General features: G+C 39.8%; 1 protein-coding gene across 3 annotated transcripts in view; it reads right to left on the reverse strand.

The window, feature by feature from the left end:
• Positions 1–26438, reverse strand: part of arhgef25a (Rho guanine nucleotide exchange factor (GEF) 25a) — an 82408-nt gene that overhangs the window by 34329 nt on the left and 21641 nt on the right. The window contains exon 1 of one of the 3 annotated variants that reach the window (XM_084427290.1): positions 25496–25867. The exons of the other annotated variants lie outside the window; for them this stretch is intronic. Within the exon in view, the coding sequence (XP_084283416.1) occupies positions 25496–25589 (94 nt within the window). The 5' untranslated portion in view covers positions 25590–25867. Of the gene's footprint in view, positions 1–25495; positions 25868–26438 lie in introns of those variants that run through there. 3 annotated transcript variants of the gene reach the window in all.

The raw sequence follows: 26438 nt of genomic DNA on the forward strand, positions 1-26438 counted from the left end.
AATATATGCTATGAAATATATACAATATTATACAATGCTAATAAATGACACACATTTCAACATTTTCAAAATTTTATTGGGTAGAAATTGGGGGTAAAATTACTTTTAAAAATCCTTATCCAGTAGGGCTGCTTGATTATCGTCATTATTATCGATTAATACATCATTAATATGAAATATATACAATTATTTTATATGAATCATGTAATTATTTATTTTTGGTTGGTCACAAAACATGATTTTGTTTTGTTTTTAAGTAAACTGTTTGTGCTATATCAAGACAACCCAGGATTTTACCAATGGGAGGATCCAGGAAATTAACATAATACCCATCCAGCACTGCAAAGGCCTTCTAGGTTTGTTTCTGACTGGGTTAAGTGTGTCTCCTTCCATCACTCTGACATTGGTTGACAGGGAGAGGAGGGGATGTAATAATGAAATGAAAAAACATTCTCCTGTCAGTCTGAAGAGTGTGTGTGAACTCATTCCTGTAATGGTGTGTCTGAGAGCCAGGAGATTACAAAGAGGTATTTTGATAATGCTGCCACTGCACCGTTCAACAAAATTGATAATTAAAAGCTGAATTAAGCAAAATATTAAGCCTGAGCTACCCTTGTCCCCAGTGATCAGCTAATGCTATGCTGTTCTTCCAAGTCTGTCATCTCTCTCTCTCCACAATCCTTTTTCCTTCTTCTAAATCTCTATTCCTCCTTCTTCTCTCTCATTTTCTTTTGAGCCCTGTCTTTATAATAAGTCTGGTGCAACAGAAGGGATTGTTCCCTTTTCTGAGCTTCACAATCTCTGTGCTCTGGGATAATGCTGATTCTAAATCGCTTCCTAAAAACTTTTCAGTCTCTATAATCTGAGGAGGAGGCATAAAATGTACTCCTTAATGATGATCAAAGCAAAAAGTTTGAGACCAATGTGGAGAATCAAAGATTCCCAATTTAACTTCAAAATAAAGTTTTTAGTTTCATTGAAGCAAAAGAAAAACATAAAAAATATATTTTGAAATGTATATCAAGTTTGAACAATTTTAACCATTCAAACCTTCATATTCCAAATTATATTTCATCAAATTGAAATCTGTATTAATTTAATAATATCAATATTGGACTCTATATGGGCATATAATATAATATAATATAATATTCAATTGCTATTCAAAACCAGCCCAATCATGGCCAAAACTAACCCAATTGTGTTTCAGGGGGTAAAAACTGCATTCCAGGGGGTAAAATTCCGGCTGACCTATGTAGGTCTTTGGTAACTTCAACTCACAGACTAAAAAAACAACCCACAGCAACAGTGTAAAAGTAGTCCAATTCCGTGAGAAAACCGCATACTTGGCAACACTGAATAAGATATCAAAATTTGGTTCCCTTTCGAGTGAACTCGAACTGCGTTGATGACGACACTTTGGGGAACGCCCTTAGCGTAGCGCATCTAAAGTATGAATGAAACTAATCCAATCCTGATTGGTGCCGCGTCATGACGTAACATGTGACGGCAGAGGATACATGGAAGGGACACCGGCACACAACAGAGTAGGCCCGGATCACAATGAACGCATTTTTCAGGTTCGAAAATGCGAGGCACACTGCACTGCCTTTTTTGGCCCTGATCACACAGAACGAGCAGTGCGCTGCGTTTTTTTTTATCTTGCTAGGCAACCACCGAAACAGCTGTCCTGTCAGTCAAGTAAACGTCATATTAGCCTTTTATTAACTTTATTTACTTTCTGTTAACATTGTGATAGTTATGATTCGTAAAGTCGTTAAGTCTCCGGACGTTCAAAGCAACTGTCGCTTTCGTCACTACAATGGAAGGCCCGTCTCTCCATCCTTTCGATTGGACAGTGGGAAAAAACACGATGACGTCGGGTGCTTTTTCTGCTCGGAGTTGCTTTTTTTTCAACTGCAAAAATGCGAAGCGCAGCAGTCGGTTAAAACGCGAGGCGCCCGGGGCGCATAAACAGCGCGCAGAACGCTCACTGCCATAAGAAAACAATTAAAAAAGGCGCCTTCTATCCAGATTGGCGCATCAGATCCTCCTGTGGTCCCAGGGGAAACTGTTATCTCTCAGAGCAATGCACAGAATCAGAGAGCAGACATCCTGTCGAGGCAGGGGCTGAGGCCCGGGGAATGGAGACTTCACACTGAGGTGGTGAAGTCGATATAAGAGAGGTTCGGCCCAGTGAAAGTGGATTTGTTCGCGTCTCGAGGGACGTCCCACTGTCCACTGTGGTTTTCTCTCACCCATCCAACCCCATTGGGGGGTTGTCATTAGTAAACATTACAAAATGGCTATGGATGAACACCAGTTGTTTGAAACGGCTTTGGCCACTACAATGAATGAGTTAGACTTGGCTTTTTATCTAAAAGAGGAACAGAAGACGGCGCTCGAATCGTTCCTTTGCAAGAAGGGCGTTTTTTCTGTTTTGCCGACCGAATACGGTAAGAGTCTAATAATCTACCAGTTAGCTCTGCTGGTAGCTAAGCGTATGGGGATTGTTGTGATTGGTCGTAGTGTTATCCAATTGCGTGCAGTGAGATTTTCAAATGCATGCTTGGTGCCGCCCCTCGAGCTGGACGATTTTCATTAGTCGACGCCAGACCATTAATCTTTTAGATTTAGGTCTGGATTTCCAGGCTAGCACTCTAGTGTTCTCGTCCTAAGTGTGCCTGTGCACAGCTTCACACTGGGACAGGCAGGGCTCGTTGTGGCATAGTGGGTACTCGTTCCCCAAAGTGTTGTCATCGACGCAGTTCAAGTTCCCTCGAAAAGGAACGTCTTGGGTTATGACTGTAACCCGTTCCCTGAGAAGGGAACGAGACACTGCGTCCCTTCGCCACGCCTTCCCCTGCCTGGGAGCGACTTGCTTCATTGCAGAAGCTAACTCTGTTGTGTGCTGGTGTCCCTTTGTAGCTTCAGTGTATGCCGTCACATGTTACGTCATGACGCAGCATCAATCAGGATTGGATTAGTTTCATTCATACAGATGCGTTACGCAAAGGGCGTTCCCCAAAGTGTCGTCATCAACGCATCACCTTCCTAAATTAGTTAAGATTGTGATTATATCAAGTGATAATGTGAGTGGTACTATGAATGATATTTACTGCTGAAATAGACAAAGATACTGATAATGTCATTTTGTTCAATATATTTGCCTTATGTAACACATATACAGCTCAAGAAATGAAAGAAACTCATTAGCCATAAAAGTTTGTCACTGCTTGAAATCATGTAGAAATTTTTGTGATAATGTGTGCATATGAAGACCAATATGTTTTGGAGTGCATCTTTCCAGGAATTTGGGCACCATTTCCACTTATTGATTGTGTGTGGTAGAGTGCTGAGGCAGCAGCGCTGCAGGAGGGAGTGTGTTGGCTCTAATGGGCGGCAATTTTCAGAGAGGCTCAGGCCCCTGGAGACCTGCAGATCTTTAGTCAGCTTTTGTTTGGCACAGCCATGGTCACTGCGTTTGGACTGGGGTTGAGTCACTGCATCTGCACCTGATACTTTCTTCATATAGGATGGGAAAAGACATAGATCCAAATACATAAATATTTTGTTTACAATCCCAGGTGGATATGGACTGTAATATAAACACAAACTGTAATTTGTAGATAACTAGATACCATCTAAAAGTTTGGAGGCTAGAGCAGAAAAGGCTTTGGAAAATATAAAGATGTTATGTACTTTAGTATGGACATTATTTGGGGAAAAACTGCGCTAGCTAAATAAATGTGTCATGAACAATTTGGTTTTCCATCAACTTCCTCTTTGCAGCCATCTAATAGCTATAATACAATTTCTGGAGATTGCACCTAACACAGGCTTTCTCATTTCCACCCACACAGAAGAAGCAAGTTTGCTCTTGGATGGATGATGTGTCCTCCCCCAACCTTCAGTAAAAACACCTACAACAGCAGAGCACCAGGACCCACTAGGGGGCATCAGCAAACTTGCAAGGGGACCTTAAAGGGATAGTTCACTTTGAAATTAATTTTTGATATGTTTTAGCTTACCTCAAGGGCATCCAAGATGTAGGTGTCTTTGTTTCCGCAGTAGTTTCAATTTTTATATTTTTAGGTCAAGCCGTTCTTGTCTGTCAGTCATATAATGCAGGTCTATGGTCACTGTCTCAAAACACAAGCACAGAGTCCAAATTAAAACAATTCCCCATCGTCCAAATTAAACAATTCCCCATCATAAGTACACATTGATGGCCTAAGACACGAAACGAGCGGTTTGTGTGAGAAAACGAACAGTATTTATATTGTTGTTATCTCTTGAAAACAGCACACGTCCAAATGATCTGACGGCGCGGGCGGGTATAGATGTATACATAGATGTCGCCTTGGCTACTGCAGTTCATTGGAACGAAACCGTAGCCAAGCGACATCTAGTGTATATATCTATACCCGCCCGCTGGCGGGTATAGATGTATACACTAGATGTCGCCTTCGCTACTGCAGTTCATTGGAACGAAACCGTAGCCAAGGCGACATCTATGTATATATCTATACCCGCCTGCGCCGTCAGATCATTTGGAAGTGTGCTTTTTTCAAGAGATAACAACGATATAAATACTGTTCGTTTTCTCACACAAACCGCTCGTTTCGTGTCTTAGGCCATCAATGTGTACTTATGATGGGGAATTGCTTCATTTGGACGTGGGGAATTGTTTTAATTTGGACTCTGTGCTTGTGTTTTGAGACAATGACCATCGACCTGCATTATATGACTGACAGACAAGAACGGTTTGACCTAAAAATATCAAAATTGAAACTACTGCGGAAACAAAGACACCTACATCTTGGATGCCCTTGAGGTAAGCTAAAACATATCAAAAATTAATTTCAAAGTGAACTATCCCTTTAAGATGACTTAAAGGGATAGTTCACCCAAAAATTAAACTTCTGTCATCGTTTACTCACCCTCATGTTGTTCCAAACCTGTTTGAATTTCTCTCTTCAGGTAACCAAACAGTTGATGGGCCCCATTGACTTCTATTTTTTTTGGGGGGGGGGGGATAAAAAATTCTAAACCTGAAAAGGCATGTATGTCTAGTTATGATGAGCTCTAAAGCAGGAATGCAAGGAAAACATTTTTTTTAAATCGAAAACAAATCATTGGGCTTTCAAATATTGTTGTGGACAGTGTCACGCATTTATACATAGTGGTTTAAAGGGATAGGTCACACAAAAGATGTTTGCCCTGTTTTTGTTTATATGGCTCTCTTTGAAAGGGACTACAAGAGGAGATTATTTCTCTGAAGATTACTTTAGCTATTTTTGTCCATACAATGAAAATCAGTGAGGTCCAAAATAACACTGAATGCGACTGAATTTCATTGAAAAGACACTGAGACATTTTTCAAAACATCATCTTTTGTGTTGATTTGTTGAGGGCAAGAACATTTTCATTTTGGGGTGAACTATCCTTCTAATGTGTTAACATTGCCTGGGTAGTGTAATTGTAGTGTCCTCTCATTCTACAATTAGAGCATCATTCAACCATGAATGAGAGTGGCATGCGAGTGGAGCCCCAAATGCAGAATCATTTGAAGTGTCTATTTTTCTCTGTTGTCCTGAAGTATGTAGTTCCTGCTCTTTGTCACACTCTCACTTCTAGACCACTTGTTCTCAAACCAGGCCTGGCCAATAGATTGTATTTCACCTACGCAGAGGAAATGGAACGGTTCGAGCGGGACAGACAGGTCTGTGTGTGTAGTGGCACTGAAGGACGACATCTCCTGAGCAGACACGTAACATGCCGTACCGGGTCGGACTGTACTGCACTACACTGCAGGGTGCGAACTACGGGGGAGCTAGGGGGAGCTCGGCTCCCCTTAATAAGACATGGGCTCCCCTGAAAAGGTGATTTGTGAAATTTTGGGGGGTCTCAAAAAATATTGACAATGTGTTATTTTGACGTGCAATTTCAGTTTTGTGTAATGTGATCATCGTGGATTATTATGTGTAAAATAGCAAAAATATCATTCATTCATGCAGGACGGCGATTTAAACCTACCGGTAATTCACTTCAATAAAGATAACTATGCATGCTATTCTTGTCATGAGCATCAAGGTGTGGTGGCGCTGCGGTGCAAATTCCACTCATGTTAACTCACAGATTCGTCTGAAAAAATCGAAAAAATATAAACGAGGCCATTGAGCTGCGCGCAAAGTCCTTGAAATCCATTCTGTGTTAAGGTAAGGCATGTTACTCCCAAAATGTGTTGTGGCTGGGTTGTTATAGGTCTGCGTGACTCTCGATGTCTTAGGCCTAATTGAACAGAGGAATTATGGTATTCTTCTGTAGCCCGACGAATAATTTAACCGTTGTTCATGTGAACTCAAAGACAGCCTATTTATAGACTATTTGTTGGTGGATGTTTGCTGTTTGACCCATCAATTCGGGTCGATAACGAATAATAGGGTAAATCCTGTATAGTGATTTATCCTATATAGTGCTTGCATAAAGCAAGTAGTGCATACACTTGTGACTTGTAGCTGTTATATATCTTTCGTTCATGAACGATCCATTCATTGCGTCTGTCACGTGACAGTTGAACGAAAGACTCTGAAGGTAAAGTAATTATTTATGTTCCTTGTAAATTATTTTTGACTGCATTATAATGTTTCTTAATTCAGAATATAATCAAGATTGCGTAGGTGGATGTGTTCGGGGAATTTGCCTGTTAAAAGTATAACATTTAAAGCCCCTTAGATGAACGAAATGGCTTGAAAAAAGATTCTTTCATTTTGATGAATGAGATCGAACAAGAGTGTCAGTAAAATGATTCAAACTTCCCATCCTCGTTTGGCTCGCGCATAATTCTGCGCGAATTCATAATTCGCATTTTTGGCAAAAAAAAAAATCAACAAAAGTGGGCTCCCCCAAAAGACACGGTATAGTTCGAACACTGCTACACTGCACCATTAACATAATTTGCTCTGAGCTTGTGGCTACACACTCCATCTCCTGCTCTCGAACCAACTGGCTGGCTGTGATTACGGCCATTTCCTGGCTTAGTTTTTCCTTGCAATGCAGCAAAACTTTTAAATGTAGCCTGCTGTTTATGGTCACCGCCTTATTTGGGGTTTTAATTATTTTTTCCCTCTTTTCTGTGCTTCTTTAGCTAAAAAGATCATTCTAAACCTACAGTATATGAGTTTCTTTCTGGGGACTAATGCTTTCAAACTTTAAAAAGAGCATGATGAAAGTATCATAAAAACAGACTATATGTTAAGACTTCTGAAGAAATACTATAGATTTCTGTGACAAACAGACTCGCTGAATATATTACATTCTTGAAAGTAGTAGTCTGATTCATGAATGATTCAGTCACTAAGTCTAACCAGTCTGAATGATTAGTTCAAGAATAAGACTGATTCATTTCACTGACTCAAGGATCCGTCAGCAGCTGTTAACAGTTCAATGGATTGCAACATTATCAGTAAATAACTGACTAATAATAACTAAATAATAACTAATAGTTACATTTCAGTTGGTTTCTCACCAAAAATGATTACACAGTTTGAATTACTAATATAGCACATGAGTCATATGGACCATTTTTATGATACTTTTAGGATGCTTTGGGTCCTTTTTAAAGCTTGAAAGCTCCAGTCCCCATTCATTGTAATTGCAAGGGGGGTGGGGGTGGGGGGAAACACCAATATATTCTTCAAAATTTCCACTTTTGTATTCTGGAAGAAAGTCAAATGTTTTTTGTAGTTTATAAAGGGTGAGTAAACGATGACAGCATTTTTATTTTGGGGTGAACTGTCCCTTTAATCACGCTTTTTCATGTATGTTTGTTTAATTGATGAGAACGGGCACTTGGCTGTTTCATCCGTTGCTCTTCCACCCTCCCCGTCTTTCTCCTTTGCATTTTCTCTGCCACATGCTCTTTTGCTCTCCTCCACTCCCCCCATCCTGCAGCATAGCGCAGTCGCTGTCGGCCTCCTCAACCCCAGAGACCTTCAACCACAAATGCCCTGCAGTGCCCACACCCTGCCCAATTACAGAAAAATTTCCATTTTCCCCCATTCAAATAGATCAGAGCAGTGGGTTTAAGCCACCTACCCACCTTATGATTCCCTAACTATCAAAACTAAAGGCATGCTGCATCCTAAAACACCATTTTGGTCCAAACAATTTTTAAAAAATGATTGAGGGGAAAAAGTCAAAATGTTCTGAGAATAAAAATCATAACATTATGACAATGAAGTAGTAATTTTACGATTTTAAGTCAAAATTACGAGAAAAAAAGTACAGTAGTATTCCTATTGTGATAATCACACCTTTTCTCGTAATGCGAAATATTTCTAATTCATTCACATAATATTATGCTTTTAATTTTGTAATTCTTGATATCTTAGAATTTTTTGTACATTTTAATGTGGCTTTAAAACGTTGTTGTGGCATCCTGATCCGTCATCAGTCCCCAGCAAGTATGAAGAACAGATTTGTGGTAATGGCATAAGCAAAGAGAAGCAGCCCTCTGTGAGTTACCGATATGAATACTATGAAGCCACAGGCCAAAGATGAAGAACCACATACACATAAACAAACCCTGTGTGTTCCAGAAGTCATCATCCTTGGATTTATTGATATTTTGTTCCTGAGTACGAAAAAGGATTTTCCACATCTTAAGAGGCTACAAATGCAATACCTAAACATGTAGGCACACTATAACGCGCAGAAAAACACAAAAGTGTCCAGATATTATGGAAGTATAAGTATGCACGTATAGCAAACTCAAGCACGCACACACAGTCAGGCTGACAAAGTATAATTACCACCTCACTTACACACGTATGCCATAAAACATCCAGTCTGAACACCGATAAGTGCACTTCAGTCCTCCAAACAGAGTCATGACAGTAGACTTTCACCTTCTCCGCTACAGCATCAGAGACACCCTCCCATTTCGCCATATCAGCTGCTTTCTCAGGAGACAGGGTGAATGAGAAAAGTTGAACTGTCACACAGATAACTATTATAAGCATGCGCACATGCTGAAGTCAGAGGACCTGCCCTAAATGCCACTCCATAATCTGATGGAATCACCGGATTTGGTGCATTTTGATGACTATAAAAAGCGAAACTAGGCATAAAAAATGCAAAATGCACTAGCGATAGCAGTCTCACGCTCCAGAGCGCCTGAGTAAGAGGCTTACCACTCTATTAATGCTGTCTGTATGATGGTGAGGGAATTGAGTGGCATTGCACAAGCCACAGCATTCCTGCCCGGCTGCTCCCAAAAGCCTTCCTACCGCAACCCCGGCCTCTCTCCCTCGTCCTCTTGCCATGTTCCACCACAGATGCAAAACCGCTGCGCAAGACCAAGACTGTGGCTATCTGCTTTCCTGGCTCAGGCCCTGCTGACACTACAAATGAGGGGTAAAAGAGATGTAAATTACACCCCAGACTAGAGACCTGAGTCAACCCTGACATCACCCTTCACTGCTGACGCACTCACCCAGACGGACCCTGACTGCTGTTACAGAGTGGAAGAGAGGAGGGGGTCACTAACAGAGTGAACGATGAGCTCGGCGGTTCCTGATGACTCAGATTTATCTTTTCGCTGTCAGCTTTAGAAAGCACCACAGAATCCTGAATGTGAACGTCATTGATACAAGAGAGAGATGAGTGAGCTAGAGCGTGTGCAGTTACTCGCCAGTGGATCGGTAACTTTATTAGGAACTGTAAGACAAGACGTAGATTAAATCAAATTGTAAGAACGATATTTGACCCACGCTGATGTAAACTATGTGAGCGAATCAAATCAAACATGTAGAAAGCATTGACTACAGAAAATATCTGCCATGACTAAACCAAACAATATTTAACTTGGAAAGAAAGGAATAGTTCACCCAAAATTCAAGGAACTAAAAAAAGTAAGTCAATTATTTTGTCAATACAATGAATGTACAATTGGGGACAATGGACTTTGAAGGGTTTTAAACATTCTTCAAAATATACTTTTGTGTTCCACAAAAGAAAAAGAAATTAATACAAAAAGCAAATGGTGAGAAAAAAAAAAAGAAAAAAAATGGGTTAACTATCCCTTTAATTTCCCATTTAGCAATATGTGTCAGCTATAAAATAGTAAAATGCAGCTGGTTGCAACAAACACTTAGCAATAATTAGTTTATAATTACAATGAATGGCTTTCTTAAGGAGCTTAGGAGTTTGTTGCAATTGGGTCTTAAGCTTTAGCATTTTGATATATGATGTAACAAGACAGGAGGTCAAATAATCGCTGTCTACATTTTTGCATTGCAATTGAGTGTGTTAAGGGGAACACTTTTAAAAACAATGACATCATATGTCAAAAAAATTGACAAATTCCCCCGGTCAAAGCTCATCCACAGGGACCGATAGAAACTCATGAACAGAGAGACTCAGTCTCACCAAAAAAATTAAATGCTTTACAAAGAAAAATGTCAAAGAGGCCATTCAGGAACATCTTGCATCACAAACACAAACAAAACCTGCCGCCAATCGACCAACTAAGCAATCAATTAATCTAATGTTTACACAAAATCAACCTAAGGAGACTGAGCATGGTTTTGCATGTTTTTACTATAGCATTTGAATATGTATTTAGATAGAATCTATGGCGTATATATACATTCTAAAGAAGAGTTCTGTTGAGTCCATTATGAAGATCCATATACTGTAATAGTGAGCAATCTGCATGTTTTTCAATCGCCACCCCGGGCAACAGTAACATCCTGATCACATGGGCACACATGCAGGTGGAGAAAACCAACAGCACCTGTTCCCTACACGGGATAATTAAGTAAGAGAATAACAGAAGAACTGGCATCCCAATAAGATGAACACACTCCCCATACACATCGCTTCGGTCCATAAACATCTCAAGTTTTTCTTTCCATCTACTTTGTGTCTGTACCTCATATTCCATCACAAAACACAGCAATTGTGCATGTGACAATGAGTGTGTAGGAGGACCTCCCTGTGTGTAAGCTTTTATCTGCCAGCCTTTGATTCATGAAGCAGGATTTTTGGGCCCAGATGCCACTGATTGGATGGCTCATGGAGATTGTTCCAGAAAAGAAGCCCTGCAGTACGAGCGTGTCCACGTGGCACAGCCTGTGTGTGCACGGATATCCACAATTATGATCATTAGAAGCAAAAAAAAAAAAAAAAAATCCCTGAAGATGCCTGCATCCCCCTCTCCTACTGTACCCACACATGATCACAGCAGAGCATCATGCGTTGCAGAGGGCACATAAAATATTTTTACATTCTATTTTTACAGACTTCCCACAGTCCTTTCGATACAATCGATAACTTGACGCAACAACAACAACATCTGAACATCCTTAAAAGTTACATTTACTTGAGAGACAAAAGAGCAAAGATACTTATGTAATATATATATATATATATATATATATGAAGAGTTCAGATGCAAAAGACTCAAAAGTGCCATCTGAAATTTTCTTCTAGAATGTATATGTAGGCTATGTATATATTACATAAATATCTTTGCTCTTTTGTATATATATATATATATATATATATATATATATATATATATATATATATATTAAGAATCTTAATATTTTATGCACTTACATATATTTAAAAACAGCAGATGCCCTCTATTTTCAGTTTAATGATTTTGTACTTTGCCTTGTTTCTCAGTTATGTTGTGGTAGCTTAATGGGTGTCACTTTCTGCATGGGAAGATCTCTGCTTTTGTGTAATACTTAAAATTGACGATGCTTCCAGTGACTCATAGGTGCATCATAGTTAACATGACTGATTGCGCACTTTATACAGTATGTGTAGACCAATAATGGCTGTTAAGCCTCCAGTGCAAATTTTCTTTCCTTCCCATATCTCTCTGTTTTCTTCTAAATCACATTGCCATGGCAACTAAACCCCAAAGGATGAGAGTTAGGGACAACCACGCAAAAGAAAAGCTGTCAGAGAGGCACGTTATGGGCAACGACTGACATAGGCATGCACACACACGTCTGAAAGTTCACTTTACACAATGAGCTTGTTATAACTCACATCAAAGTCACACTGAAGCCAATCACTGTCATGTTCAGCGCAAGAGATTGACTGACTGTGAAAATGCCGAGCACCATCAACTGAGTAAAGGGCTGGTGTCAGCAAAAAACCTGCATTTGTTTACTGGTAGAATCTTTCTTTCTTTCTTTTTTGTTCCTTATTTCTCTCAGAATCAAAGTTATCAATTATTAATCAACGTATTACCATCTGCTATTAGATCACAGATCACTTCTTTCTTTCACTAGAAATACTATGGTATTTAACACATTTATGGGCATGAAGCTGGAGATAATACCATGTTTTATAGACATGTGTCATGGTATTACCATCTAATAACCTTCTGTGTTCCTGACAAAATCTACTGTGATGTACCATGGAATAGTGGGATCTAATGGTAATACCTTGGTACTTTGATATATATGGTACTGAAATTCATGTAGGTGTTTAGCCTATATGGTAAGCCAGGGTACTTCCCTGAATACCATAGTACTAACGTAGGACATTCCCAAAACACTACAATAGTACCATGTTAAGTGTTGCTTCTGTCTGTCTGTCTGTCTGTCTGTCAGTCAGGACGGAAAAATGAAAGAAAGGAAGATCCATCCATCTATCATAAATCATATTAGATATGGACAGATATTAATTAGGATGAATGGATAGATAAGATTTATGATAGCTGGCCATATCTACTTTATATGCCTATCCATAGAAGTAGAATATTGTGAAATTAACATGCTTTTTGGAGATGTACCATGACATTAGCGCGGAATTCTTTGAAGTACCTAGGAGTACAATATAAATACCATGGTATGTGAATTTCATAAAGCCATCAACACTAGTACCATGTAAATTTCAATGTATCATGGTTTTACCATACCATATTGGACCATGGAACATTCTATAAATCTTTTTGCAAGGTTTATTTCTTTTATTTATTTTTTACAAAATACCATAGTATTAACATGTTTTTGGACATGGTACCGTTTAAATACCAATTTTTTAAACACGTCCCATAATATTGCTATGGTATTTTTTGAAGTACCAAGGTATACAATATAAATCTATGATATCTGAATGTCAGAGTCATCAATCATCAGTACCATGGTATATATATACATATCAAAATACAATCATTAGAACATAGGCCCTCTAAACCGTAAGCATTCTTTCTCCCTGTGTTTCTTTTTCTAATTAAACCAGCATTGGGCCTCATATGGCACTTAGATCAGCAGTTTAAGCCGAAAACCACAGGAGTGACTTAACCAACAAAGCTTGACGCTGAAGCAGCACACTTTCTGTTCTAAAATGAAAGTACACAATGTCCGCTTTAGAAGTACTGTCCGTTATATGCATTTCATTTCCACCCAAGGTCAGAAGTAACTGTATACAGACATGCATTTCTTAGTAAGTCGCTGGCTTGTTGCATAAGAGGATAACACGCTGGATTTCATAAACAAGCTATTATTCTCATGCTCGCTCTGAGCCTTAGCAAGGAGCATCTGTCCTTTTTTTGTATTCTGTGTACACGGAGTCAAGCTGCTGTTGGTCCAAGAGGTTAAAGAGCTGTGTCTGTTTCTACAATTCGTTTGTTCGCTACAAAAAAATATATCTACCAATGCTGTCCGTGGAAAACCCTTGAGATTTCAAGACAACTTCAAGAGACTGCCAGCAGTGACAGAGAGACCTTTGTGTTGAAAATCAATACAATAATGCACCACTAAAATACACATCAACGGTAAATGAAAACTCTCCTCTTTCCACCAAGATAAACACCAGAAGCGTGTTGCTCATTCTGGCATTTGTAATGTTGTGAATCACAGCACAATTTAGAGCAGAGATTAGCAATGTTCAAAGAACAGCAGACTGTGGAATTCAGAAGACCGATGTCCTCCCTCTTTCTTTTTTTCTAAACAAGGCATGGAATGCACTCCTGCGTCTAATAACTTGTCCCCTCATTCTCCTCGTCCTTACACTGATGCAAACAGCACACATCTCGGTGCAGAAAACAAGGTGGAAAATGTCTGTGGGGGTTCCAAGGGGTCAAGGTTTAGATGGTAGGTGCCGTAACTACACCATCCGATAAGCCGAATGACATTTACAGCTTCAAAAGAACTGTGGTCACATGAGCAAAGATGGCAGATTTCAAATCACACACTTACAAGGATGCCCATTGAGCAGCGGCCTTTAAGATGAATGGGAATGTTAACGGATGATTTTTTCCACATAGTATAGACCTCCTCTGGGTCAGAGACGGAAAGAAAGAGAGAGTGAAAGGCTGAGGAAAAGCAAAGGTGAATATAGTTGAGGAGGTTATTGCATCCAGCTGGACAGAAGTTTATTTTAGCCTGGTTCAGGGGAGAGAGAATCAGAATGTGAGATTTGCCCCTGGAATGATCTTAATGCTCCACTTGACATTCACATTCCTCACAGGCATATCATACAACTTTCTGCCCAATTTTCGGCTGAGGCTATTTCTTCATTCTGCTGGAGGAGCTAAATGTGAGTAAGAGACTAAGTATGAGATGGAAAGAGTGAGGGATGGAAAGAAAATATATCAGGGAGATTTATAGTGATATAGAGGGAGAGCAAATGAGGGAAGGAAAGAAAGACAGATAGAGAGAAAGAAGGGGGATGGGGTGCCGTGTTAAAAATATCTCCTACTACTTAGTGTAGAGCAGTCTCAAGTACCTCAGCTTGCTTTCATTTTTTGCTATTTTTGCAGCTTTTTCCATAATGCATGGAGGAATGAGACCTTATAAGTGGATGACAAAAAAGATGTAGATGATCTATAAACTTCAGTGGTCTAGTGGGATTTGAACATCTATCTATCTATTGCAAATCATATCCATCAATCCATAGTTGGATGGATGGATGGATATGATTTAGATAGATAGATAGATAGATAGATAGATAGATAGATAGATAGATAGATAGATAGATAGATAGATAGATAGATAGATAGATAGATAGATAGATAGATAGATAGATAGATAGATAGATAGATAGATAGATAGATATGATTTATGACAGACATAGATAGATAGATAGATAGATAGATAGATAGATAGATAGATAGATAGATAGATAGATAGATAGATAGATAGATAGATAGATAGATAGATAGATAGATAGATAGGATTTATGACAGACATAGATAGATAGATAGATAGATAGATAGATAGATAGATAGATAGATAGATAGATAGATAGATAGATAGATATGATTTATGACATAGATAGATAGATAGATAGATAGATAGATAGATAGATAGATAGATAGATAGATAGATAGATAGATAGATAGATAGATAGATAGATCTAAGACAGACAGACAGACAGACAGACAGATAGCAGATAGATAGATAGATAGATAGATAGATAGATAGATAGGTAGATAGACAGACAGACAGACAGACAGACCATATCTAAGACAGACAGACAGACAGACAGATAGATAGATAGATAATATCTAAGACAGACAGACAGACAGACAGACAGACAGATAGATAGACAGATAGACAGACAGATAGACAGATAGATAGATAGATAGATAGATAGATAGATAGATAGATAGATAGATAGATAGATAGATAGATAGATAGATAGATAGATAGATAGATAGATAGGACTTTAGAACCACTGTACCCTTGAGATAAGCACATAAAACCCAGGTTGTTCCAAGCATACTGGCTGTGGAAAGTGGCCTTGCATAAAAAAGTCTGCTAAACAGCAGCTAATAACCTGTCCAATCAGACAACCCCTTGACCAGCCACTTATCAGCATTTATGTGTAATGGGAGCAGATCAGTCTTTTTTGTATGAGATAATTCTTATTGCTGTGGTTGTGAAGCCCTCTCCCCCTCTCTCTTGGTTGAGTAACTGCCAAGCATTGTGAGCGCCAGCTCATTACGAGGGTGAGTCAAGATTGTTCAGAGACACTGGCCTCAGATGGGCTCGCGATGGCCTGGATGTGCGTGCTCGACAAATCCAGCAGGAATCTGGGAATACTGAGACCAAGACAAAGCAAAGCAGTGTGTAGGGCAGCTCACCTTGAAATAAAGTTCACCAGCTCATGTTCAGCTCAAGCACAATGCTTATTCGCAAATGTTTTATGAGACATTCCAATTTTGCGCTTACTAAGTTAAATTCGTAACTTTGTATAGAAACATAGCTAGGGTCCGAATTCGCTCTCGTTTTCATTTACTTCTTTAAATAGACTATATTTGTGGAGTAACGCAAGGATTAGTGAATGACGGTACAGGGAGTGATTTCAGATACAGCCAATATGTCAACAAACAATACGAAGGTAGAGTTTTCTCCCATTTTTTTGCAATGATTTGCATAGTACAGAAAAACGTACACATCAAAATGCAACAAGTTTCTGTCTTGTAATATACACTTGGGTTTAGAGACACAGATTGACTGTATTGGCGCTTCTTCACTGCATGGTACGGCTTGGCTTGGCTCAGCACGGCACGACACGGCTCGGCTTGGTTTGCTTTTCCATTGCAGTTTAGTACCGCTTCAAAGTAATAATAGACTGATCATTATAGTTGTGCCGCCTCTACTGCCATGACATAATCGTAAACACGACACAAACAAACGCAAAACAAAGGAGCAATGGAGCATATCGATGGAATGGTGTTCTTGATTCTCGACATGTGGATGTTTTTCACTGCAAGACGAAGAAGTTTGTTTTTTCGGGTTTGGTGTCTCGTGCCTCAAATCCAATGACGCTGGTAGTGACGATTCTCTCTGACCAATCAGTGATCTGCAGTGATTACACGTCACATTTTAGTATCGGTACGGCTCGCTTGGAACCTCAACCGAGGTGGTACTATTTAAAGGTACAATATGTAAGAATTTTGTATCAAAATATCCAAAAACCACTTGCACAGTATATATTTCTTTCAATTAAGTACTTGCATTATCCTAAATGTTTCCAAGAATTTGTAAATTCAGAGAAATTCACAATTTTAAATAGTGCTCGTCCCTTGTCAATGATGTAATATCTCATCCATAAACATTATTAGATCCATTAGCCTGACAGCAAGTTCCATGATTCTGCTTATCACTGCGTCATCAATCTACGCCTTTGTTATTGTAAGAGATTAGCGACCCCTAGCGACAAACAAAAATTACATATAGTGAGCTGTACCAAGCCGTATCATGCAGTGGAAAAGCGCCATAAGTGTGTACATGAGAGACTGAGAGACAAACAATTGTTGTTGTGAACAGTTCTCCACCCTTAATTGGCCTTTATCATGCCTTTCATCACCCCAGTCAGCTTTCGAAACTGGCTTGGGGTGAAAACTAAATGAAACCTGCAGGTGAAAATGAAGCCACGGGGAGGCAGAAAGCGTGAAGCCATTGGTTTCAATACACGCCACGGCCAGAGAAAACAGAGGCTTGGAAAGGAGAACATTCTCTTGGCAGAGTAACAGCGCTAAGGTCCTTCTTACTCGATTCGCTCCCTTCTTTCCTGCCACTGGAGCCTGTCTGATTTATTCACACATGTTATGACTGCCTGTACTCTGGGAAAGTATATATAACAGCAAGATTACCTGTAGGTTTGCAAAATACCACTGGAGGTGTAGGGGGCTTTGCAGTGGTAGAAATGCAATATGGCAGCAGATGTTGTGATTTACTGCAGAGTGGTACTGTCTCCCTCTTAATCACTACCATGACGAGAAGCACATGCTCATACCCGGGCTTCATTAAATCGTTGTTCTTCACCAGCCATCTAAAGCAGATGGGTTATAAGGGTTTACAAGCCTCTGAAGATCATGTACTTCGGTAAAGTAAAGCTGTTTTTGGGACGGCCATTTTGTTTTCATGATATAGGCTGCATTTGCAGGATCATGCTGAAGATAAGGCTAGAGATTCAAATATCTGCATCACAACAGACTTCCAGGGACAGCAGGGAGTTCAAGTAATCATTTATCCATTAACAACTGAACACATTAAAGAGAGCAGAAACTTTTTAAAATCTTTGCATACTTTCTAATAATTTTAAAGGGGGCCTGACATGAGAAATCTTATTTTGAACACATAAACGGGTCTTTGAACATCCAACAAGTTTCATAGCTTGAAACATCCTCAGCACAAAAATAAAATGTATTTAATCAAGCTTTAAAAATGTCTCACTTGGATATGAGGGGATTTGTGATTTGCATACAACAAATAGTTTTACATCAACGCATGAGTAAGTGTTTTGAAAACATTATGGGCCCATTTTCACGTCCTGTGCCATGTTGTTTAAATAGCAAATGCATTTGCACCCATTTGTGCGCCCATGGGCGCTCTGAAAACGAGGTGTGTTCTGGCGCATTGTTGGCGCGTTACTATTTTGAGGCAACAGAAATAGACTGCGCCATGGACCAACTGAAACCTGGTCTAAAGTCAATGGCGCAATATTTTTTGTAATTTTTTTATTTTTTATTTAATGAGCGCGTTAGTAATGTATGTGCACCTATAGGCAGGTCCACAATGCGCGTGCACTCTGCTTATTAAACACACAGGGACGCACAGCAGCACACAAACATGCCAAATATTTAAAATAAAAGGATTACAATGTAAAAGATTATTATTGTGTACATAAAGATATGGTGGAATCCGGCTTGTCCCATAGATGGTCTGCTTGCGCACTTTTACCACGCGCACGAGCAGATCCGTTTGCGCTCTGGAGACGCGTTCGGTCTTTCCACTGTCAAATGTAAATGTAAATACATGTAAATAGCGAATCTGCCTTGGCGCGAGCGCAACTGGCATATAAAGGGAATGGGAGATGATTGGTTTAACGCACGTAAATCCCAGAACACACCCAATACTCATTATGAGAATAGGGACAACCCTTTTAGACCATGCGTCTGGCACGCCGACCATTTTTCCCGTCCTTAAACTAGCAAAAGTGGATTCGGACACGCCCTAGGTGAACTTGCGCCTTGCTTTAGACCATGCGCTTAGATCGTTAAAATAGGGCCCTGTGGATATAAAACCATAATTTACATCAATAATGTTTAAAAACACTTACTCACATGCAATAGTGAGAGGGCACTGATACTTTTTCCTATGCAATGACATTGGCCAATCCTACCAACCTGACAAGAATTAAGGTTGAAGAGAATCATTTTTGTGGATATATGGGTGTTTGTCTGTGCAGTTAACCTCAAGGAACATTAAAATTAAAGTCCGCGTGAACCGGAAGTTGCAAACGACTTTTCTGCAGTGTTGTGACGTATTTCCCAGTGAAAAGGAATATTGAGAGGGCAGGGTTTTACTCTAGCGCTCCTCCTCTCCATCTCTCGCTCATTTCAGACTAACGGTTTGAGGGGAGTGGTTAAGCGTTTCCCAAACCAAGCCGTCAAACCTACGTCATCAGAGAAGGAACGCCATTCCAGACCGGAAGTAACTTTTCAGACTTTGATTAAAGATTACGACGGCAAAACAATTTTTTTCTGTGTATTAACTTGCACGGATTAATTGTTCACCACAAGACTAGTAATATGCGCTAACAAAGTAAATAGGGTCAATTTTGATTTCAGTTGGACTTTAAAATTAAAATCCATGTCATGACTCCTTTAAGGAAATGTATTAATCTGTTGCATAACTATTATTTCAGTGCAAAAAAAAAAAAAAAAAAGAAGTCTTGTTCACTGACTAATCCACTTTAACCAGGAAAAATCCATGCAGGATGTGCAATTTCTAGTCACTTACATACTAAAACAAGTCAGACAGTGCATGCTAATAAACAACGTGACCATGCTAATCAGTGGTCACAATTCCTGTCTCTTTTCCATGGGACATCAGAAATGGTTTTCAGCCTGTATGGCATGTTCTTCTCAATGAACACAGCTGCAAAAATCTACAACAAGCTCCTTTGTTCAGCTCATTTTAGTCAAAGACGTGTTTTTTCCTGAGGTAAAAACTCAGCTTCCTGTTTCTGTCAGAGCCAAGCAATTTTCAAAAAAGATAACACAAACTCTTAGCTCGGGTCAGAAACAATTCTTGAATTATGTCTCTTCAGACTGTTTGCTTCCATCCTTTACTTCCTCCCCCTCTATTTTTCTATCCTTGCTCTTATTTTCTAAGTCCATTTTTTTTTTTTCTAGAAGCAAGTTCAGTGTGATGCTAATAGCAATCACTTTGAAATGTGCTGTCTTCACTGTAAGCTTCTGCTGATGCTTGATTTTATAAAATCAATGCATGGTGCCATTACATCCAAGATTTCTGTTTTAAGTTTATTGATTCTCTAAGTGGGTCTATGAATGATACATATGCATACATGCACACACCCTATTTAGCAATCAAGTGTTTTCATTCAGATATCAGTGGGGAACTGTTTCAGCTACATAGTCATGGTCACCTTAATAGTGTCTGAGCAGATGATTGTCATGCGTCTCGAAACTTGGCGCTCATTAGGAAGGAGAGAAGAGACGTCATATGGTGGATTCCTGCTGGGCTTGTAAATAATAGCCATCTATAGCTGCAGTGTGGAAAAGAAACAGCTTTCACTGCTGTGTAATTACCAGAATGATGGTTTGGCTAAAAAAGCAATGTGATTACATTCTGCTGGTCATTGGAAAGATGGCTACACCACTGGGGAAATGATGGAAGTGGTTGAGTTTTTGTAATACTGATGCATATAAATATAAATATAAAAAAGAAAAGAAAAAAGTAAGATTTGAGCATGAAGGATGACAAATTGGGTGAACAATTAAAAAAATGTACAATGAATCAAGACGTATGTAAGACCCTATCATACACTTGGCGCAATGAAGCGCCAGGCGCAACGAAAGTGTTTTATGCTAGTTTCAGCCCGACGTAGTAATCATTTTCACGTCCTGTGGCACGTTGTTTACATAGCAAATGCATTTGCGTCCATTTGTTCGCTCATGTCTGAAAACAAGGTGTGTTCAGGCACATTGTTGGCGCGTTACAATTTTGAGGCAACTGAAATAGATTGCGCCATTGATCAACAAAAACCTGGTCTAAAGTCAATGGCGCAGTATTTATTTTGTTATTTAAAGGGCGCATTAGTAATTTGCACCTATAGGCGGGTGCACAACGCGTGTACACTGTTTATTACACACACAGCAGCACACAAACATGCCAAATATTACAAATAAATGGATTACAATGTAAAAGATTATTATTGTGTTCATAAAGATCAGGGGGCCAATGTTTCGGAAAACAATGAAGCCTCCCTGGGCGCCGCCATTGGTTAGCAGACCATCACCTGCTGTTAGCATTCCATTGACTCCCATTCATTTTGGCGTCACTTTGACAGCGAATAACTTTACTTCTGAGGCGTTTAAAGACTCCATTTGTCCATTATTTATTTCTAAAGAAACACGAAAATGTATAAAAGGCTCCATTACCTTGTATCTTACGTTATGGCCCTGTAGAACGATTGCGTCATAACCATGTGACTCTCTGTCGCACAGTAGAGAAATTACCTATGGACAGGAGGTGAAGCTCGCGGCCAATCGGGGGGACGTGGAAGCAAAATGACAAAATAATTAATCAGAATACTTAGCAAAAGTTTCTCCTGCTCATGGACACCTCTTACTTACACTCTCCATCTCTGCAAGTTTCGGAAGGGAATGATTCAGATTTCGCTTGGCACAGCCACTAGAAGACAGACAGGTTGCTCACGTCACATCTACGTCGTCAGTTTGAGTCTGCGCAGTACGGTCAGCCATGAGGAAGTGAGTGCTTCTAATTGACTTCACTTTTCTCTGTTGAATCCAATGGGGTCGCTGTGTCCATTTCTTTTACTGTCTATGATAAAGATATGGTGAAATCCAGCTTGTCCCGTAGATGGTCTGCTTGCGTCCTTTAACCTCGCGCACAAGCAGATACATTTCCTCTCTGGAGAAGCGTTCAGTCTTTCCGCTCGCAAATTCCGCCATGTAAATAGCAATCTGCCATGGCGCGAGCGCAACTGGCTTTTAAAGGGAATGGGTGATGAGAGACTCTGATTGGTTTATTGCATGTTACGCCCAAAACACACCCATTACTCATTAAAAGAATAGGGACAACCCTTTTAGACCATTAATATTTTAAAATTGTAATAATATTTCACAATTTTACTGTATTTTTTTATCAAATAAATACAGCCTTGGTGAACGGAGATTTATTTCAAATATATATATTTTTAAATCTTACTGACACCAAACATTTTAAACAGTAGTACACCACTTACAAAATATATATATAAAACAATTATTTAGAAGATGCTATAACCTATATTTTTAAGTTAAATAAAAGAAACAAAAGACATGGCTCTGACAAAATAAATATCATGGTATTACAATTTGGTAATCATTCAGTACCATGGTATATATAAAAATCCTGTGGTACTACCATATGATACCATAAGAGTACCGTAGTATCACTTTTTAATCACTTTAGGAGTGGCAAAGTCAAATTACTACAGGTTGTGGAAGTTGGTTCCTGGAAGTCAAAGTACTGGACTTTTCCATCCATTACACCTTCACAGACAAGAAAAACCTTTGGAAAACAACTGATACGTGAAGATGATTATCTCTGCACAATCTAGATTGTTTTTCCTATAAACATCAAAACAAAAAGGGTGCATCCAAGTGTTTGCATTGCACTCTGGGTATGAGACATGCCTGTGTATTTCAGACTGAGAGAGACATCTGTATGGTCACGAAAGGGATGTGCGTGACACTGTGAACCAGGCCGATAGCTCTTGCGATCACGTCTGCCCCTTTAACCATGCAGAAAAACAGCACGTCGACAGCCCTCCTGCTCCGTGAGCATTCAGGTTGTATACTTTATTCCCAGGGCTGAATAAACATTTAGCCCTCATCCGAGCGTGATTAAACACTCTTACATAAACCAGTCATTTATACTCCCTTCTATTATAGAGAATAGAGCTTAGGTGTCAGAAAGAGGCATATTATCTTCAAGGCAGCAGAGTCAGGCTAGGAAAGTGAAAGAGAGGGAGATGGTGGGAGGAAGTCACATATGGGTTTAAGCGTATCCATCTGCCTACAGCTTTCTCCTAATGTGATTTATATTTAAGAAGGAGAACCTGATGCTAATGCCCAACATTAAAATTCTATTTGCTGACTTAGAGCAGCACTTGAAATCGACTACACGTAACCACAGGGTACCGTCACTTCGAGACGGTCATCATTGCTAGTGAAAGGAAGTGCATTGGCATTTTCCACTTAAGAGGTGTTTTATTTACTCTTCATGGATGCTTAAAGGTACACTCAGTCATTTTTGTTTGGCCGATACAGCAGTTTACTCATATCATGCAAAAGTAATCATTTTCTACATGGTAGAAATGCACTATTCACAGTCAGACATGATTCATTTATTCTCTGAGCAATATTAGTGGGGCTTCTGAGATCAAATTAATAATTTTAATCTGGTCATGTGATCTAAACATGATGGCCCACATGATGCCACACACTCTATGTAAAACTTATTAGGCTCGCACAGTTTGGCACGACTTCAGAATAGTGTTGTCAATAGTAGCATTTTTGCATTGTAGCCACAGACGTTTGTAGAGAGTGTGAACGCAATGGTCAATCAGAGGCATTTAAGTTAGTCAGAATCCACTAAATAGTTTGTTCAGCGTGAGCTTTGCATGCTCGCGAATCGTTTTATTGTAACCAAAGTATAAACACAATGCAAATAAGAGATCCACTGAGCAGTATAGACATTTTTAAATTATTACGGGAGCTTTCAGACAGTAAACTTCATATTAGCTTGATTGATTATAAAGGGAACACTCTTTGCTCGGTTTCTATATTCAACTTTACTCGCTTTCTGTTTTTAAGCTGCTATACACACTGCAAACCGTGGACACACACACACCTGGAGCAGTGGGCAACCATTTGCTGTGGTGCCCAGGGAGCAATTGGGGGTTAGGTGCATTGCTCAAGGGCACCTCAGTTGGTTATTGTGGGTGGAAAAAAGTGCTGTTCATTCACTCCTAGCTACATATTCCTGCCAGTACTGAGAATCGAATCCACAACCTTCGGGTTACAAGTCTGACTCTCTAACCATTAGGCCACGACTGCCCCCAAATGGCCCCCAAACATTAACAGTGAACCATAAATTGTACTGGTATTAGTAACGATTACTGAAATTTTGGTATTGTAACAACACTATTTCAGAATGATGTCATAGTTTAACTTAGATGATCCTAAGTGAAGGTAGAAAGCACATACTCTGGCTCAGAGGAAGAATATCCATTACATAAGCACTGGAGATTAAACTAGAGGCATCTGAACTATGCCGAGCCCCGCAGAGTCGAAACAATGATAAATGAGTACATGAAGAAAGCTTTAAAGCAGTATATTTAACATAAATTATACAATTTTAGACTCAAAACAGATGGAATATAGCAAGAAGCAATTGTGTAGATGTAATCGCAAGACATTTTGCTTTGGAGCTCCCATTTAAAATGCAGCCTTAAAGGAATAGTTCACCCAAAATTGAAATTCTGTCATCATTTAGCCCACTCATTTATGTCATTCCAAACCTGTATGAACTACTTTCTTCAGTGTAACACAAGAGAAGAGATTTTGAAGAATGTTTCAAAAACTTTTTTTGTCCATACAATGAAATTCAATGGGATCCAAAACAACATTAAACCCCACTGACTTTCATTGTATAAACAAAAAAGAAAGGTTTGGAATGACATGAGGGTAAGTAAATGTTGACACTTGACAGAATTGTAATTTTATTGCAAAACTACCACAATAGAAACCTCAATGACTGGCTGAAAATCCTGAGAGACGAACCAAAAAAAGATAGGAAAGAGAGACTGGGACAGTACTTAATCAAAGTCTCAGAGTTAAATAGGGGAAGGAACGTTTCTGTGCAGCCCCCAGAGTTTCATCCACCCACGTGCTCCTCCAAAAAAAACCCTGAACACATGGCACCCTGATCTACATACAAACACGCTGCATCTAATGCATGAACATAAAAATGCACACACGCCTTTCTTGCCGCTCGATAACTGTGTGAATGCCTTTGAGAGGGGGAGTGAAATGAAAAGTGTGAGGGGAAGCCGTAACCAGGAGAAGTGACAGACATCTGTTGCTCCAGCTGAGCGCGAGCAGAAGAAAAAGAGGCACAGACAAATCCCCCCCGACACGCATGCAATGCAATACATTCACACTCAGAGAGTAGAGATAAGAAAAAGGTGGGTAAGCATCTGCCAATGCCGATTTGGAAAGCGAGACCCGCTGGAAGAGGATCGTAGACCAAATAAGAAAATCAGAACACCAGCGTGGAAGAAAACCTCCAGGAATAACACGAAAATTAGCATTCAACAAAGCACACTTGACCAAGAAGTTGCAAACTCAAAGGGTAGTAGTAGTTTTCTTATCCTTCATCTCTTTGTAATCTGTGACAAAGTTAAAGTCACTGACCTCTGACCCGGGCATAACAGCAGCCGCATTTTGCCAGGACTTTCCGAAACAAGTGGTGGCAGGCGCAGCCCCGATGGTGGTGGCCCCCCTTCATGGTCTACCCCAGTCACTGACCACAAGATTAGCAGGCATGGGCATGGCACATCACACGCGTTCACGCCGGGGATATCCCTGTAGTGGTAATTCCAAAGAGGTGTGGAGGAATACCTCAAAACAAATCCCAAGAGGAACAAAAGTCCAGCTAGTCTGCTAGGGAATCATTTACTGTCCGGACATCCAGTCTCAGGCTGTCACTGCACAAGCGAGAAGACGAGTCAACAGCAGGCAAAAGCACAGCTCAGTCTCCCTGTTTTTCCTCCCTCCTGCTCTCACTGTCTGCTCAAATGACAGACTGTTAGACTGCCAGAGAGAGAGAGAGAGAGGAGGGGGGGTGAGGGGGTGGAGTTAGCAGCTTGACTTGCTGGCTATTCCAGGATTCAGCTCCCACTCCCCCTTTTATCCCCTTCATCATGCGTTTACTCTTCTCCTAATTTTCTTTTCAACCATCTGTCTTGGACTTTTTTAGCACATAACCATTTTAGAAGATCTCAGATGGCTGGTCCAAATTCAAGTCCCTCATGAGTCAGATCCAAGATAAACAAGTTGGAAAATACAAATCTGCTAGTGAGCTTAATTGCATGTGGTGATTATTTCAGAAGTACCAGGCTAAAAGGGTATCTCAGACCTGCTGGGACGCGGTACGGGTGTGTTGTGTTTACTGTACACAGGGTTTACAGAATACGAGGGACGAAGGTAGCTGCCTTTTGATTAGTTAAAGTTACAGACCTGGGAAGACACACAGAGTTTGCTGTGTTGAATTCAGAATATCACATTTCAATGGGTAATGTTTACACATTGTGTCTGTGTTCATACTTCACAGCGGCTGGAGGCAAGATGGCAAGGG

The sequence above is a fragment of the Rutilus rutilus genome, assembly GCF_951802725.1.
Source record: "Rutilus rutilus genome assembly, chromosome: 13".
Taxonomy (NCBI): domain Eukaryota; kingdom Metazoa; phylum Chordata; class Actinopteri; order Cypriniformes; family Leuciscidae; genus Rutilus; species Rutilus rutilus.